Below are 17,299 nucleotides of genomic sequence, written 5' to 3'. Positions count from 1 at the left end.
CAATAGGGGACTGTGCTATTGTGGCATTAAAAGTATCTGTAGTGCTAAGGTTATGCTGCTAGATAAATTGCAAGTATGTAAAACCACCTGTTTGGCATCATCACTGATCTGACCACAGCTCACTGGTCTTCCTCGTACACCTTTTTGCAGATATAGAAGAATAATCACATATTGGTAAAACAAATAGGTTTTGTGACCTTTCTGTAGTGGCATGACAAAAACAGTGAGCCCCATGCTTTGCCTGCAAGGCATCATAAAACAACAGATTATAATGGCTTATATTTGTCATCATCATTTTAATTACTACAACAAAGCCAAAGGTAGGATCCCTTCTCATATGCTGTTATCCAAATTAAAATTAGTAACTTTAGGGGGTCTTTAATGAGAACTTTTGCTGGTTCAGAGCCTGTTTTGTTTATTAATCAGCACAAAGCAAGTATCCACTAAAGAGCAGGGTCAATTTTTCTCTCCTGATCTCTCTATTAGGGGATTTAGAGAAGCTTGGAGAAGTAGTTTCTGTTATCAAGGCAGAGTGGTGACCCTGCTGGTTTTTTAAGCCGATAAGTTGAAAACTTTAAGGTGACGCCGATCTAATGCCATGATTTCTTATGTTGCTTATTTCCCCTTTATCTCTTTGTTTGTGGCAGAAACTCTGCAGTTCACCCTGAGTACACTGAATAGTATACATGACTAGCGGTCAGGTGTTTAAGCTACTGTCTATGCAGTGTGTTTTGTTAGCGTGTTAATCCTATTTTATTTCGTATTGATTTTGTATAATGTATGCATGCCTTTTGTATTTTATAATAGCCTTAGAGGTTTATAAAACAAAACAAAAACACCAGAGGAAGTCTATTGGACTCTCAATTGATACAGCTTAGCAGATGCAAATTCAAAGATATTTCCTAAATTTCCTTAAACCACCTCCAGCCCAGCAGCTTATGTAGTAGGACTGAAAGTGATGGACTGAAGTGAACAATCAGAGTAAGATGGACATGTTGCAGATGTGTACAATGTTCTTTGTTCATCTTCTACATTGCCATAAGAGTGGGATTTGTACTTAAGGTCTTTCAAAAGGGTTGTAACTCCCTTTAAGGAGAGGGGAACTCTCCTAAAGTCAACTATGGGGTATTGACAGTAACCAGACAGCCCAGGGGGAATATTGATGCCTTTCTCACAGCTGAGCTGTGAAATAGCAGGGACCCTTTGAAAGGTTCCTCTGTTGGGCACACACTGAAAAGTACTATCCAGTTCTCCACTTGACTGCACTCAGTAAACTCCAGCTTTGGCTCCTTATCACATGCAGTCCCCCTCTTTCATCAGCAGTGGGATCCAGGTCCACCTCTTTCCTCAGAGACCAACGCAGAATAAACTGCCCGTGCTTCTTTAGTCAGTCATTTGGTCTTTGTGCCATGGTGTGCGATAATAGATTGTAAATGTTTAAAGGAAAAAAAATTTGTGGCTTCCTTTACAATACTTGAGATATTGGCATTACCTTGTGAAAATATATCACCATGTGCCCAGTGGAGACTAATACATAATTTATAGTAGCTTGTGAAACAGTATGTGTGAGATTAATCATTACTCATAGACACGTGTATAAATAAATAAATAAAAAGTCTCACTGTACTACAGTGCATTCATTGCATTAACCAGATAAGATTATGGCAATATGCCAGGCTAAATTAATGAATCTCAAATTAGCATTTGTGAACCGTGGCTGTAATCTTTTTTTTGACTATTCTGCAATCATAATGATGAAGAGATCAAATACGTTGTGCACCTATTAATAAGGTCAAGTCTATCTTCTGCTTTCCATGCAATAGTAAAATATATAATGGTGGTAACCAAGTAGCACGCAGAATACCAATCTCAAGCAAAATATTTTGCAGGAATGAATATATATATATATATATATATATATATATATATTTCATATTTGGGTTGAAGATTGACATTTCAGAAAATAAAAACATCTGTTGTAAGACTGCTCTCATTCTCCTTTTCTGCACAAAGAGGACACACTGTCCCATTGAAAAGTTGAAATGTGAAGAAGTCAAAGTCCATCTTGAAGAATGCTGGGAAGACTCCTTGATCACTTCCTAACCATGAATAGTCCTCTATTTCACTGGCATTTTCTGGATGTTACGATGACCTATGAACAAAAACTGTAGGTTGTCTGATCGTTTGGCATGTGTGCATGGATTTTCCTGCTGATTGATAGCTCGCTGGTCATGGATTCCTGAGTCTTACCATGATTACCAGCAACTAAAGAGTCCTCTGCAGCCACAGCTGGCCTAGATGTTTTACCCTAGTGACAGTGTTTTTCCTCTCGGTTTTTTGTGCTTAGCCTATCCTTCTTTTAATTTTCACCCCCCTTTGCTGTATTTACTGCAAACAGAATGTGCTACACTTTTTTTTGGCATCATCCATGTGCAAATATTTAGTTTTTAACCTATTATGTTAAAGTATCTTGATTATTTTAGAACAGTACAGGGGTGCAAAAATCAAATGCTGTAGATTAAATATTGTGCCAGCCTGGTGTGTCAGAAACCTTTTTTTTTCTCTTTGTTTTTTGGAATTGCTACACAGGAGCTACCTTCCATCACCCCAACCTCCTTGTTTTTCTTTTGTTTTCAAGGTCACCATACTTTTGAATCTGTCTGCTGGCCTCTTCTTGCTCTAATGAGTTCTTGACTGCTTTTTGGAGTCTATCCAGATGAGATATTTCTCATTTTTCATACCTCATTTTTGTGTTGGGTATGTTTGAAATACTGAGACCAATTGAATCCTAATTGGTTGTATTTGGTTCAGAGAGAAGTTTTAGAAATGCCTTGAAAATCCTCATATTCTCATTCTCTTTGTGGTTTCCATATTGGAATTAAAATAATCAATGGTAATGATAATTATCCTACTGTACATGCAGTGTGTTAGTGTTTACTGTATCAAAATTAATTTACATTATGGGTTTAACATCTATGGTGTAAAGACAATGAGCACACATTTTATTTCTGACACATCTGTCCTTTAACGGTCAAATATCTGATACTTCCATTCCTGTGACCTTTTCATGCTTGTTATATACAGCAATTGCTTATTCGTCAGTGCTTCCAACCAGAAGGGCAGAGCAGTAATGGCACCCTGTTAAATTTTGAGATTAGATTTTTAATGGAAAAGAAACTCCTCTGAGCTTTGTCTGATGCTCAGACACCAACGTGCTGCAAAAAAACCTTTTGCTCTTCCCTATGTTATCAACCCTAATACCATGTTGTTTGCCTAAAATTACCCCTGGCAGCCAGCCATGTTGGTTGTTTTAGGTTTGTATTATGTATTCCTCTTAGTCTTCTGTAATAACCGAATCTAGATTTAAACATAAGGTTTGGATTACTGAAATGGTGCTGCCTCTTGTTTATAGATGCACTACAGTCTCTTGGATGCATTAGGCAGTGCAGTGTTGGTCCAGGATATTTACCCAAACTGTGTGTCTCACACACAGCCCTCTCTGTCTTTGTCGTCCTACTTTAATTGGAGTCGTATGACTCCTGGGTAATAGGTTGTCCCTGATGTATGAAGGTTTTTTTTTTTAGGAAAGTCTCTTTGGCTTTGTCTGCCAAATAACAGGGTGCCATGGATTGCACTTGTAGATGCCTTACTGGACCAGTCCCCCTGCAGTTACACCCAGAGGCTGTGCTCTGTAACATCCCAAATGTGTTGAAAATCCAGTCCTTACATAATAGTACTTTTTTACAACACCATCAGCGCCTTTAAGAAAAATTCTCTACATAATTTAACTGCTGCTTTCAGTTTGTCTACGTCACTTTGTCTACGTCAGTTTGGCTTCAAGCTTTTATTCTGAGTTCATTGAATGGGGTTATGTCATAAACTACAAGCACGAGAACATCTAGTCTGAAGAGGCAGAGGATGTTTTTTCGGTATCAGTAGCCCCATTCCTCAATATGCGTTTCAAGTTGCATATCCATAGATGGCACTGTGCATCAAGCTGACTTTGTCTCTCATGCTTGGTTTGATACAATGACACTTCCAGATCATTTCCTCTTACATGGCTGCTGCTGTAAACTCACAACCACCTCACTGACCTACACCTCCTGTGTCTTTTGCTAAAATTGCAGCTTTGGTTTGAGAAATTGTTCAGACTGAATAAGAGGTTTTTTAAAATGTATTTTATTTAGAGGTGGAGTCACAGGTAGTGAATGTGGTAATAGAAAATGGCTATCACTAGGCTATATCTAAACTTTATGTTATGACTGGGGTTACAGTCCTCTGATAACAGGAGTCTGGAGAAGGAGGTTTTGTTTTGTTTACAGAAGGTCAAGGCTAGAGTAGCATGGAGAAGTGGTGTACTGGGAGGAATGCTGTTGCCATTTTGTGGATTTATGGATCTAAATTAAACAGTCACCTCCTGATTTTAGATTATTTTCTGCAGCTTAATTTTTGGTATTCTCTGGGCTTTGGAATGTATTTCCTAGTTACACAGGAAAATAGGGGCTAGAAATAGAAGATTGGAAATCTACACAGTTTGTTGCTTGAGGGATGTTTATTTCACAGCTTAGTATTTAGTCTAGTGTCTTTGCTGGATCTTCTGTGAGAATAATCAATTATGTTGGCACTCTTAGGAAAGATTAGTAGGTCTTTTCCACTAAAAGAAACAACCTAAGTTTTTTTTTCTTTGGGGCAAATTAAAAGATGCCTTTGTATAAACAATGACAAATATTGTTGTACACAAAAACAAGATATTATGCAAAAGGTGCCTTGTCCCCTGTGATTTACTGTAAAGTTTGGCACAGGATGCAAACATTGTATGGAGCTGTTGGATTTCTAAGTCCATCATTGTGTGAGCAAAGGGTACATAGCCGCTGGCTATCATCAACTTTTCACTAAAGACAAAGCAGGTCCCTGGAGGACAGACCAGCTGTCCCAGATACATCTGACTTGCACCACTACACCTGGACACATATTTAGCCATTTATGTCTTTGCAGCAATAAGAAAGTGTACTTTAAAAAATCTGTTTACAGATCAACATGCAGAAAAAGTCTGTTTTGCAGATCCCCAACAGTGCAGACATTTTTAAAGTTCAGTAAGAGGCTAATTGTTGTGGTTTCCTGCCATAGTTTACATTCCCAGAGTTTTACTAGGAGTCTCCAGCCATGCAGACAATATTCTGGGTTGTCAGACAGACCAGAGCTGCTATCAGGGTAGCGAGCTGTCTGAGGGTGTGTGTGAGCTACAGAGTGCAACCAAGCTTGTCCAACTAAGACACTGCTGCCGCTCATCTATCTTCCCATCTGGAACATGTTAATCCAGCGAGAACTCCCTCTCTCAGTTCCTCTCATTCTGTCCTCTTATGCATTTCTTTCGTCTCTCTTTCTATGTCTGACAGTCACACGCACACTCTCTCTCTTACTTATTCTCTCGCTCTTTCTCATTCTCTCTGCATCTTCATTTTTTGCTGGCAGGTCCAATAAGGAAGCCCAAATATGTGGAGAGTCCTCGTGTTCCTTCTGATGCCATCGTGTCAGCACTGAGGAATGTGGCTGATAACAAGGACCCTCCACACAATGGTAAGTTTTTCTTTCAACTTGTTTTTTCAATTGTGCGTTGTGGTTGTTGAAGTTGGGGTTAAAAATACTGCCTTAAGTGGGGGAAAAAGTAAATGATGTCAGCTGAATCTAATGCTTTGCCTTCATACTGTGATCTGTATGTTAGAGAATAATGTAAAATGGATAGGTTTCGTGTCAGTTCCTGTACGAGTGATCACATTTGAGTAGTGTTCCTTGTCCACTGGTCCTATTTTTTTGTGATTAGATAACAATGAGTCAGTAATTCTTTGTATAAGGGACAAGTACTTCAATTTTTCAAGTTACTGTACAAATATGTGTGTTCTTGTGTTTCCATGTTTCTCTGTCTGCCTTTATTGTCACTGCTGCTAATTGAGAGTTGTATGTTTGTGTGTGTGAACATTCTACTAAGTGCTATGTTTTGATATCCACCTAAGGAGGGTGTGCTCAAATTCCTCCGCTAGGCTTAAGTGGGGTTGCAGGAAGCTTTATCTTTTCCAAAAAGCAACACAGAAAGAGAGATCTCTGATTGTACATGGATAACAAATGTAGACGGCGGCAGTAACCCGGTGTAGACCAGTTGCTGTTGACTGTTACATACCAAGGCACTAGGGTGTGTCAGACATTCAGCTGGCATAGAGCAACGCAGTGGTTTGTCTTAGAATGGGCTACCGTCTAATAGCGGACCAAGGATCAATGTTATTTCATGATAAGCTGGTATAGTAACTGTTAGAAAACAAATTTTATGGGCTTGGCCCAAAAAGGTTTGACATAGTCAAAAAGTTTGCCTATGGGCATAATTAGATTTATTTGGGCAAACCTTGAGCACAATGTGCCAAAGGATGCACAAGAGACATCCCCCTCCCCCTCCCCCTCCTCACCATACCTCCCCGATATTCCCCGTGTGTTGCTCTCATCTGCAGACCTGAGATCCCCCTTAAAGCAAATGTTTATAAACAAGCACATTTATATGCTGCAGCTGTTTTAGGAACACTCCTTCCTGTAGTTGTACCTCCTTTTCCTTCACTGGTTACAGAAGGGCTCTTGTTGTGGTACATAGTTTTAACCTTAGGCAGTTGTACTCTGTGCTGCCTCAGCTCTAATTTCATTCTAGGCTAAAATTACTCTTCAGGCAATATGGCAGTTCAGGCTGTCTCACAAGTACATGATGGATCGTCTGAAAAAGCCTTAACAGAATCGTAAATGTAGATCAGCTACTGCAGTCTGAAACACAGAATACACAAAAATTGAGCTCAGATCACAAATTGCATTTTGCATTATATTAGGTTCTACTTCTGATGATGGAAGTCATGAGTCATTTTCACCAACAGATTACCAGTCTCTAACTGTCTGGAAGGAGCACACACCTGATGACCGGACATTGTCGGGTAGACAAAGGTGCAAATCCAGCGATAAAAGTGTTCTTGACTGTTCTTCTCTCAAAACAAATATGGCAGCAATCAGTGTTTAATATACAGAGCAGCTTTTGTTGAAAAGTACAAAAAGGAAAAGACGAGCTAACTCCAGATTTGTGGTGAGATCCTGTTTGCATAATCACGCGCAACATGGGCTGAAGAGTCTACAGAAGAGGGTACAATAATTCTTTAAATAAATTAACTTTAGGTTTGTTCTAGTTACTGTAACATTACATCTTCCTTGGTTGTTGCTAATGTCACAAATATTAAATATGTTTAAAATAATCCTAAAAGATAAAAGAATGGCTGTTAGCAACTCGATTTGTAGACTTGAGCAGAACAGAGCTTTCAATCGGCTTAAGTCATTTAGTCCACAAAGTAACCCCCTTACAGGTCATCTGTAATGATTTACCCTCCCCCAACAGTTGTACTTAGACAAGTTTACTGTTGATAAATTTCGACAATGAGCCAACCATCTAATTATGTTCAAGTAGGCCCTGTATTCTAGACTAATGGTGGCTAATTGTGATATCCCATCTTTAGTGAATGAGGCTCCATGCACAGCTGACAGGCTTCTGAGCACAACCACAAATGCTATAAATCTCTTTCCTCTTCCATGTGAACAAGGTCATTCTCCCTGAGTTGGGGGGGAACTGCTACAACTGAATTAAATTGTCCTAATGTGCATCACACAGTGCATGTGATAAGGTTGTATCCAGTCTTTTTGTCAGCAGTGTTTTCTTCTACTTCAAAAAAGGTAAACAATGCTGACTTTGTTGCCAACTGCTGACAAAAGATGAGAGGGTTGTTTGACATTGCAGCTTTTTTAACAAGGTCAGCATAAGCTTGGAAAGTTGCTAATGTGCTGGAAGAATCTGATTCAGAAAATCTATTGGAGGTTTTGCAGCATGAGAACTGTGTGACATTTGGGCCACAAACTGAGTTTTAAAGAGTTGTAAACAAGTATAATGCTGTGGGTGTGTGGAATGATGACTCTCTTGAATGTCCAAAAGCATGCTTAACATCTGTAGTCGGAGAGTGCAACTGAGGGTATTTGTTGACCTTTGAGCTATGCAAACTTATATGATAAGTGTCATTTTTAATTTTTAAATATAGTGTGCAGTCTACAGGGACTGCGGATGGAAAATAGCCTTTTGGCTAATTCTGCTACATTTGCTGAAATACTTATTAATGTATAATGTCCCTGCCAAACAAACCAAAAATCAACGGCTTTTAGCTTTTCCAGTTTTCCAGTGCTTTGCATTGTGGAAAAGCAGGCTGTAAACTAAGAACAGAAATGTTGAGCTATATTAGAGTCATCTTACATAGTTCTGTCTTTGAGGACGGTTAAAGTTTCTTGTGCATGTGTGTATGAAGTGTGTATTTTTTATTTTGTCTTGTGTGTCCACAAGCCATTTATGTTTATGCAAATGTGTGTGCTTGCACGCATGAGTGCATTTGCAACCGACATCCTCTTGTCAAAATTGTTTCAGCTGTGGTCTCAGGGTTCTGCCTCTGTCAATCATGACTGAACCTCTTGTCCTGTCCTCTCCCATGTCTCTATTGTGCACCCCTCCACCCCCCAATTACTAACTCACTGAGACCTAGATCTAATTGCTTTAAACCTACTTCTTTAAATACTGATTATCTTGTCAATCCAGATAACTACATTAAAGTATATTCATTATTAATAACCCTGTCATCCTTTGTGCTTGACTGAAGGACAGTTAGAGATTTGAACAAATTGGTGTTTTCTAGTATATATGAATGTTTCTTAATTGGGGTAAATGCAGTCCAATTTTTTCTAACCTTAAAGAAGTACTACATTGCAAGATCCTGCAGCCCCAGTGGGTTCTGGCAGGCTGAATGTAAGAAAGGTTTTTAAAAATGTAAGAAACTATGGCATCACTATAGACTTTTTTTTCACATTCCACAGTTTTCCCAATTCCCAACCAGTAAACATTTGTTGCATGCCCTCTCCATCCACCCCCACCCCCCATTTCCTGTCTATATCTTTATTAGCCAGAACAGCTAAATCCTAACATGCAAGTCTATAACTGAAAAGGTTTGGGTTGCATGTGTATGATAGTGTATTGAAAATGTGAGATAGAGGGATGTGAATAAGATTTTCTTGCACTGAATAATGGGTCAATTTGCCATTAGGTAGCTTTAGAAACTGGCTTTATTTTCTATTCCATTTATAGACTCAAGCCCACTTATATAATCAAGGCCCATTGTTGCCAGTTTGTAGAACTTAGAAAGATTTTTCTGCAACCTTCATCAGCTTTCATTCATCGTCTCCACAGAAGGAAAGTAGAAACTTTCTGGCAGCAGACATGAATTTAGATGTGATTTCTTGTTGGATCTAACTAAGGGAAGCTCTGTTCATTTTTACACATGATCAGGTTTTAGGTTTACTCTATAATCAACAGGTGGGCAATTTTTTCTTTATTTAATGACTAAGCTTATTCTGTGCTACTCATTTTTAGAGGATTTTTACAGCATAGCCTCTGTCACCCACAGGGTTGCATCGCTGCATTATTTTGTTCTTTTGCTTTTGAAATAGTGAATGAATTGACATGTGTATCTTCTAGTAGAACAACAATAATAACAGCAAGAGTATGATGTCAGTGTGAGATGTCAGTCAAACTATGAGTATTATTTCTGTGCCATCTCCACCCCCAAACCTGGCTCATATATTGTGTATTATCAGTCTCACCTCAGTTGTATTTTCTTATTGGACATGTCATCTGTGCTTACAACAAAAGACATTTGTGGTTTTAACACTGGTATGTGCAATAAGCACTGAACATGCTTTAGGGGGGCATGTAACCTAGTACCTCTAAACTTAACTGGGGAAGCAGGATGCATGTTCTCATCCAGGGTTCATTAAACAGCCTCCACTCTTGTGGTAATGAAACTCCAGCTGGTAATGAAACTCCAGCTGGTAATGAAACTCCAGCTGCTAATAAGCACCGGCTGGATTGTTTTCTCGGCAGGGAGAAGGCCAAAACAACTCTAGAGCTAGTCTGTTCATGGTGTTCCCTATTCTACTTCATCCTTCTCCTGCTCCTCCTCCTTCATTCTTCTATCACTGCACTACACTACTCTTATTTCACACCTGATCGTAAACCTCCCTCAGGCAGCAGATAACGATGTTGTTTTGTTTAGTGCCTCCATTTGCTGTACAGTTACCGGAATAACAAAGTGGTTCCAGCTACATCCTTGGTTTTCCCATATCTCCAGGGTAGTTTAAGATGTCGCGCATAGGGAGCCAATTTCCATTGCGTAGCCATTTCACTTTATAACTGCCGTATATCGAGATACTTGTATTCAGTTAACCTGATGTGTAGCAACCAAGTTGTTGTTTCCCTACTGCCATATGAGAAAATAAGGAAAACATGCTCATTTTAGAATTAAAAAATTTCAGGACTTAGTCTGATCTGTGAAGTTGTGTCTAGTGAGTTCCTGAAATTAATTAATAAAATGATATTAAATCTGTTTGGACGGGGCAAAAAAAATAAACCAGGTTAATCTTGATGAGAGTACTATGAGCAATGATTTTAACTAACTACATTCACAGTTTCGGATTATAAAACCTCACTTCAAAAAAGTTGGAACAATGTGTAAAACGTAAATAAAAACAGAATGCAATGATTTGCAAATCTCATCAACCCATATTTTATTCACAATAGAACATAAACAACATATCAGATGTTGAGACATTTTATCAATTCGTGGAAAACATTAGCTCATTTTGAAATTGTCGTATGTGGTTTAGCATTGTCTTGCTGAAATATGCAAGGCCTTCCCTGAAAGAGACATTGTCTGGATGGGAGCATATGTTGCTCTAAAACTTCTACGTACTTTTCAGCATTGATGGTGCCTTTCCAGATATGTACGGTGCCCAGGGCATAGGCACTAATGCCAGTAGAGAATCAGGCCTGTTTTTAATGCAGTGCATCCTGAGGGTGCAAAGATCACATGCATCTAGTTTTGACCTTTGGCCTTGTTCCTTGCACACAGAGATTCCTCCTGATTCTCTAAATCTTTTCATGATATTATTTACTGTAGATCTTCAAAGTCTTTGCAATTTTACATCAAGGAACATTTTTCTGAAATTGTTCATCAATTTCTAGCGGCAGTTTGTCGCAGATTGGTAAAACTCTGTCCATCTTTACATTCGAGAGGCTCTGCCTCTCTGAAATTCTCCTTTTGTACCCAGTCATGTTACTGACCTGTTGCCAATTAGCCTAATTTGTTGTCAAATGCTCCTCCATTTGTTTTTGATTTGCGGCAATTACTTTTCCAGTTTTTTGAGATGTGTTGCTGTCATCAAATTGAAAATGAGCTAATATTTCCATGAAATGGTAAAATATCTGTTCCAACATCTGATATGTGGTTTATGTTCTCATATGAATAAAATATGGGTTGATGAGATTTGCAAATTATTGCATTCTGTTTTTATTTACTTTTTACACATGATTCCAACTTTTATGGAATTGGGGTTGTACTTGTCTATTGCACAATTAGAGAATGTGTGTCGTAATAGACTTTTCCAAGCTAGAGTTGTGCGATATGATGATATATTATGTGACAATTTAAAAGAAGTGTAGATTGATTGTATTATGCTCAATCGTTTTTGTCATTGCCTTTTAAATCGCACTCATTTTGCAGTATGAGGCTGCTTTCTTTCACATGGTGCAATGTGGGAAATGTAGTGGCATCCGCACACACACATGACAATGACGGTGGCACAGGTTGTAATTCAGAACAGGAGGAAGTGTATGTAACGTTAAGCCCAATGGAAGATTATTATTATTATTTTTTACATCCTGAAAAAATGAACCAGCATTAGAAAAATCTATTTTGAGGAAATTACTGAAGTTATTCTCATCAATAAAAATGTAGCACAAACATTATTTTCTTTGTAAACTAATTAACATTACCTACCAACAGTGCTACGACTACCGAGAGGCCACAGACAACTCCCCATAACTTTTAAGGTAGAATGTATTCTTATGTGCCACTTAATGCAAAGTTCACATTCTGAATTATTCAACAAACCTTCAATTTTCATACAATACAATGCATATTTTTGTGGGCACAAGTGTGCAAGTCAGCTAATGTGCGCCAGATAAAAAAGCCATTAAGCATTACCTTTAAAAAACAAACAAACAAAAAAAAAAACTAACAAATGTAAACCCAATTTCTGAACACTGTGAGGGAGACCAGCAGGTCTAGCTTGTATTCAGGCAACCATCGGGTTATCTTGGGGGACAGTATGCTACTCACAGTCAGAAGTGCTCCACTGCTGATTGCATTTTAAAACACTAACCTGTACCAGCCATCCTTTATGCTTCCCTTTTCAGGAATGTATGGCAGCTTGAAAAACTGATAACTCCCACTGATCTCGGTCTATGTCTGCAGTATGTTTAACCTTTATTTTCTAAGTTAGGCTAGGATTGTTTCCTGTTTTATGATTTACTTCACTGTGGGATCTTAGTTTCCTGAAGTGTGCCATGTCACTTATTTAAAGCTACAGGTCTTTTTCTAATACTGTTCTAGTTGACCTTTTTCTTCACTCTATAGTGGAAGAGGCCCACAGTACTGCAGCACTTGCACTGAACTGAGCCCAGATAATGCAGAACAGGAGCTAGGCCATAGTGGCACCAAGGGCAATTTTGAAAAAATCAAGGCTGAATGATTAATAGTAAAAAATATCTGTAAATTATCTGTAGTGCCCCGATGTCCATGAGCATGAGATCACACTAAGCAAAACGTTTACATCAAGGAGGGACTGGGCAGCCAGAACAGGTGTTGTGCTGAATCAAACAGGGTAGGTAGTAGTGCTACAGCATTTAAAAAATCTCCAGTGGATTGTGCTTCACAAGTTACTGGTTAAAAATGTTGGCATGTCTGCCAATGCAGCCTACAAATGATGTTTAAGTCAGTTATGCCAGTTAACAGCAGAGAGATCGGTGGCCAAAGGGTGTGAGAACATCACTTTACATGAACTTGGATCAAAACACTGAGTTAATTTAATGTAGTTTATTGTCAGAGTTCACTGTTTGTGTTCTAGACAACATTACATCTGCATGAGACGGGCAAAACCAGTCAACTGGAAACTTGATGACATCTTTGCATGTTTTTGTTGGTTGGTATTTCCAGTTTGTTTATACACCAACTTACATTGTGTGTGGGAAAGAGGGGAATTGATGCCCCTACAGTTATTGTTGCAGTAGAAAACCCAAATGCTCAACATATTTCACATACAATCTTTGGGAATATATAGACTCCAACTGTTAAATCACTGTATGTTGTGATCAGACACAAACATTTTCAGCAATAACAGATGCCATCATTGGCTTTACATGGGCAAGTTAAAATTATTATTTTTTTCTACCGGTCATGTTTAGTTGTGATGTATGTTGCTGATATTGTCAATGTCTTGCAGTGGCTTGATCATTTCTTATATTTTGTGTTATTGGTGCAGTATATTGATTTACAGAGACCACAGGCTGAAAATATTGTTTGTTGATGTCTCACATGAGCCTCAGTGCTGGCTGTGTCACATATGTCAGCCTTTCTCATGGTCTTCATGTATACGTCAGATGCCCAGAGGTTATTTCACAACCCAGCTCAGATCCAGGGCTACTAAGTTGTCCTCAGAGGCAGGGGGGCTTAAGTGGTTTCGAAGAACCAATGATGAAGTGGTCTTGTCAAGGTCCAGTAATAAAGATCTGGTGGATTTAATCAGATTTACCCCCAAACAAGCAACTCTTTAGTTTAGTTAATGGCCAATTCAGTTTAGTTTCTGTTCATAGATCCATAAGTTTAATGACTTTGGAACAATAAATCATGCCTCTGACAGATTCTAATGATACCAAAACAACCTGTCCTGTCTGTTAATGTAACGTGGCCATGAATGTGTGATGCACACACTATGCAGAGGCGGTATTGGCCTAAAAAAAATCTTCTACATTAAAAGTACCACTTAAAAATCTTTACCCATTTAAAAATCACTAAGAATATTACCGACATTTTATTAAAAGTACTCTACTAAGAAAACGATGCATTTAAAACAATACTGCTAATTGGGCATATCTTATGATTGCTGTGTTTAGGGATGGGTTTCAATACCACGTTCCAATTCCGATCTGCTTCCAAGTTGAAAAATTCTTTATCAAACTCTTTATTAACTTTGTTAAATTCACTGGGTCTTACTTGGTTAGCTGTAAAATGAACAAAAAAAGAAATTAAAACAAGAAAAATACATTGATGTATATGAATGTGTAAACAGTGCACTCACATTTCTTCGTGAAACCCTCTATATTTGTCAAACTCACATTTCACAGATATCTGAACTCTCCTCTGAACTTCAACAGATCTGATAAATTGACCTCAATTCTCTCAACAACAGGGTCGTAGCATTGCACTTACAGTGTCGGTAATAAAATGGTAAATTGTAAATGGCTGCTTGTATAGAATTAAAATATAGAATCCAAAGCACTTTATAATGTTGCTTCTCATTCACCTATTTAGACACGGTCACACACCCAAGGACACTTCAACACTTAGCCAGGAAGGACTGGGAAAACTGACCCTGTGATCCGTGGAAGATTGCCTTACTAACTGAGCCACAGCCGCCCAATCCAACAAATGACCTTGAAGTCATTTATTTTTTTATGTTTAGTCACTCATGTAGAATCCGATGTGCCTGTCATAGAAGTATGGAAGAAAATGATGCACTCCTTTAAGCTAATTGTCTGGGAAGAGGACTCATGGTGTGTAATGTTTCTCTGTATAAGTTTAAAAAAAACTCAAACACTGTAAAAGGTTTACATGTAATCGTGAAAGGTATTTTCTCTATCAGAAAAAAATGCAATTGTCCATACAAACCTGTTTTATTTTAGATATTGAGTGATGTGTATAAGTGCAAATTCAGAAATTACACTGTAAAAATAAGTGCATTTGTGTAAAATAGATTAGTTAAAAATATATAGTCAAAAGATTTAGTTAGATTTGGTTTAGTTTTTGTTCATCATGCAGGGGAGGTTCTAGGGTGTGTCAGGGGAAGTTTTTTTTTTTCAAAAGAGTTGTCACAACTATCTGAAATGTATAAAATTAATATAAATATGTACTTATATCAGAAAGACAGATAACAGAGGAGTAACATATTTCGTTATATAGAAAGTTATATATAATATCCAACATATCCTCATTGTATGTGGTTGTCTGGCATTACTTACAATGCAAGTATTTTGTCTAACACATTTCTTGCTTCTTGTTATTGCTATGACCAACATGTGCTAAGACATAATGGCTAATTCTGTTTTATTCAGAAGTCTTTGATACATTTTTTTTCATGGTTTATTCTTCCTTAACTAAACTGTTTTTATAGTTATAGTCAGGCCAAGTGAGTTAATTTTAATCACGTAAAAGAAACACTGTAAGCAGCTGTAGTTCAGGTGGGAGAATGAATTGTTTATTGCAGGAATGGTGGTTGTCCTCCATTTCAACCTGTCTGCTTGTGAAACATCATTCAGCAAGCCTTTTATTGACGGCATTAATCTCAGTAATTGTGTGCCTAAAATATCCATATCATCTGCAGTTATGTTTTTGTTATTTCATGCAGTAGTATTAGTGTTTGTGGTTATTTTCCTACTAACCCAAGCCAAACAGCTTCTGTTCTGCAGAGTTTTATTGTGGATCTTTTTTAAACCTAATTATTTTAGCAGCAGTGGTGAGATTCACCTCATGCATGACAACATGCAGAAACAATAAAACATTCTCACATGAACCTTGAAAGAAGCCACTTCTGTTACAAAGGTAGATTTTGAAACAATGCAGGAAGACATGACTTGTAGTGTGTGTTGTGTAACAAATATACAGTGGTATATTTTGCCGCGCCTTAATATTACTGCACTGAATAGGTCAGAGACATATTTTTTGGAGTACAACTACTTAATACTGTCCTTACCACTACAAATGGTTTGATATTGTACAGTGTGCTGCCCTTATCCCACTGCAAAATAACCCCCTCTGACCATTGGAAGTGCTGTGAGAAGGCTACAGAAAACCTCCTGTAGGGCTAGGGCTCTACAATATCGGAAAATAAGTGAATTGCAATTTTTTTGCTATTTAACATATAAACCATTCCTGATTAGAAAACCCAAGCACAGAATATCACATAATTTAGTTTTTCATGATGACCATGCATGTACCAGTACGTGCATGCACGCACACACACATGCACTTAGTCTCTCGCTCTACTCCCCACTCCCCTCTCTTTCAAGCACAAATTAGTTAGTGTAATAATGCCACTAACAAAACGCATGTAAACACGTGTTCAAGGTTCCAGCTAACTAGCACAGCCCCTCTCTCATGCCGGCAATAATGCTCTCCAGAACACAAACAGTAAAATTTGACAATAAACTACATTCATTTAATTCCGTGTTTTGATCAAAGTGTGTTTTAAAGTGATGCTCTCACACATTTCGGCCACTGCTCTCTGTCAGCTGATATCTGACTTAACTGAGACAAGTAGCATTTGCAGATTGCATTAGTGTAACTTTTTAATCATTAACTTGTCAAACACAACTTGGTCAGGCTTTTTAAAATACTGGAGGACATTTGTGATGTTATATGCATGGTCCCTTCAGCTTAACACTTGTTCTTACCACCCAGCCTTCTTTTTAAACCAACCTATATACAAATGACTGATGTTAATTTATTGTTTCTTGGTTTCTTGCTTGGTGACATGAGGGTTTGCTTCTGACGAGCCCATTTTCACTATGGTTTGCAGGACTGTAGATAAACTTGTCGCTGTCTTAAACTTTCTTTCTTCACTCTCACTCACATCCTCTGCAGGTGGGTGATGGGTGATCTCTGCATGTGAAGCCTGTGATAATAATTCTATTATTACAGCATTAAAAAACAAAACATTTTAATAAAAAAACAGTATGTTCTAGTTTAGACTTATTTTCCAAATTACATTCACACTATATTACCAGCTTGAATTTCATTCTCTCGCAAAAATAAATGAACCATGAATATTAATTCAAACTTAATAATGACATATTATTGACATCTTGACAATGATAGAACATTTATAAACAGACATCACAAAGCATTTAAAAAACACACACAAATATAAATTAAGAAATATTTCATAATGATACGGAAAGGTGGTGGACCTGCTGTGCACCTTGAAAGCTGTAAAATGTATAAATATAGGGGGCAGCTGACCATTTGATTGTTGGACTTTCTCTCTCAATTTCTCTATATCCATCTGTTTGTCTGTGAGT

The 17,299-nt window shown here is 37.9% G+C and overlaps 1 protein-coding gene across 11 annotated transcripts in view; it reads left to right on the top strand.

The window, feature by feature from the left end:
• tanc1b (tetratricopeptide repeat, ankyrin repeat and coiled-coil containing 1b) overlaps positions 1 to 17,299 on the top strand; it is an 84,732-nt gene that overhangs the window by 26,571 nt on the left and 40,862 nt on the right. For 9 of the 11 annotated variants that reach the window (XM_067517071.1, XM_067517066.1, XM_067517068.1 and 6 more), the window contains one exon: positions 5,473 to 5,577. The exons of the other annotated variants lie outside the window; for them this stretch is intronic. In XM_067517071.1, coding sequence (XP_067373172.1) covers positions 5,473 to 5,577 — 105 coding nt within the window. The remainder of the gene's footprint in view (positions 1 to 5,472; positions 5,578 to 17,299) is intronic. 11 annotated transcript variants of the gene reach the window in all.

Source organism: Channa argus, chromosome 9 (assembly GCF_033026475.1).
Source record: "Channa argus isolate prfri chromosome 9, Channa argus male v1.0, whole genome shotgun sequence".
In the NCBI taxonomy this organism is placed as follows: domain Eukaryota; kingdom Metazoa; phylum Chordata; class Actinopteri; order Anabantiformes; family Channidae; genus Channa; species Channa argus.
Note: the sequence above shows the minus strand (reverse complement) of the source record. Positions and strands in the feature narration are given on the sequence as shown.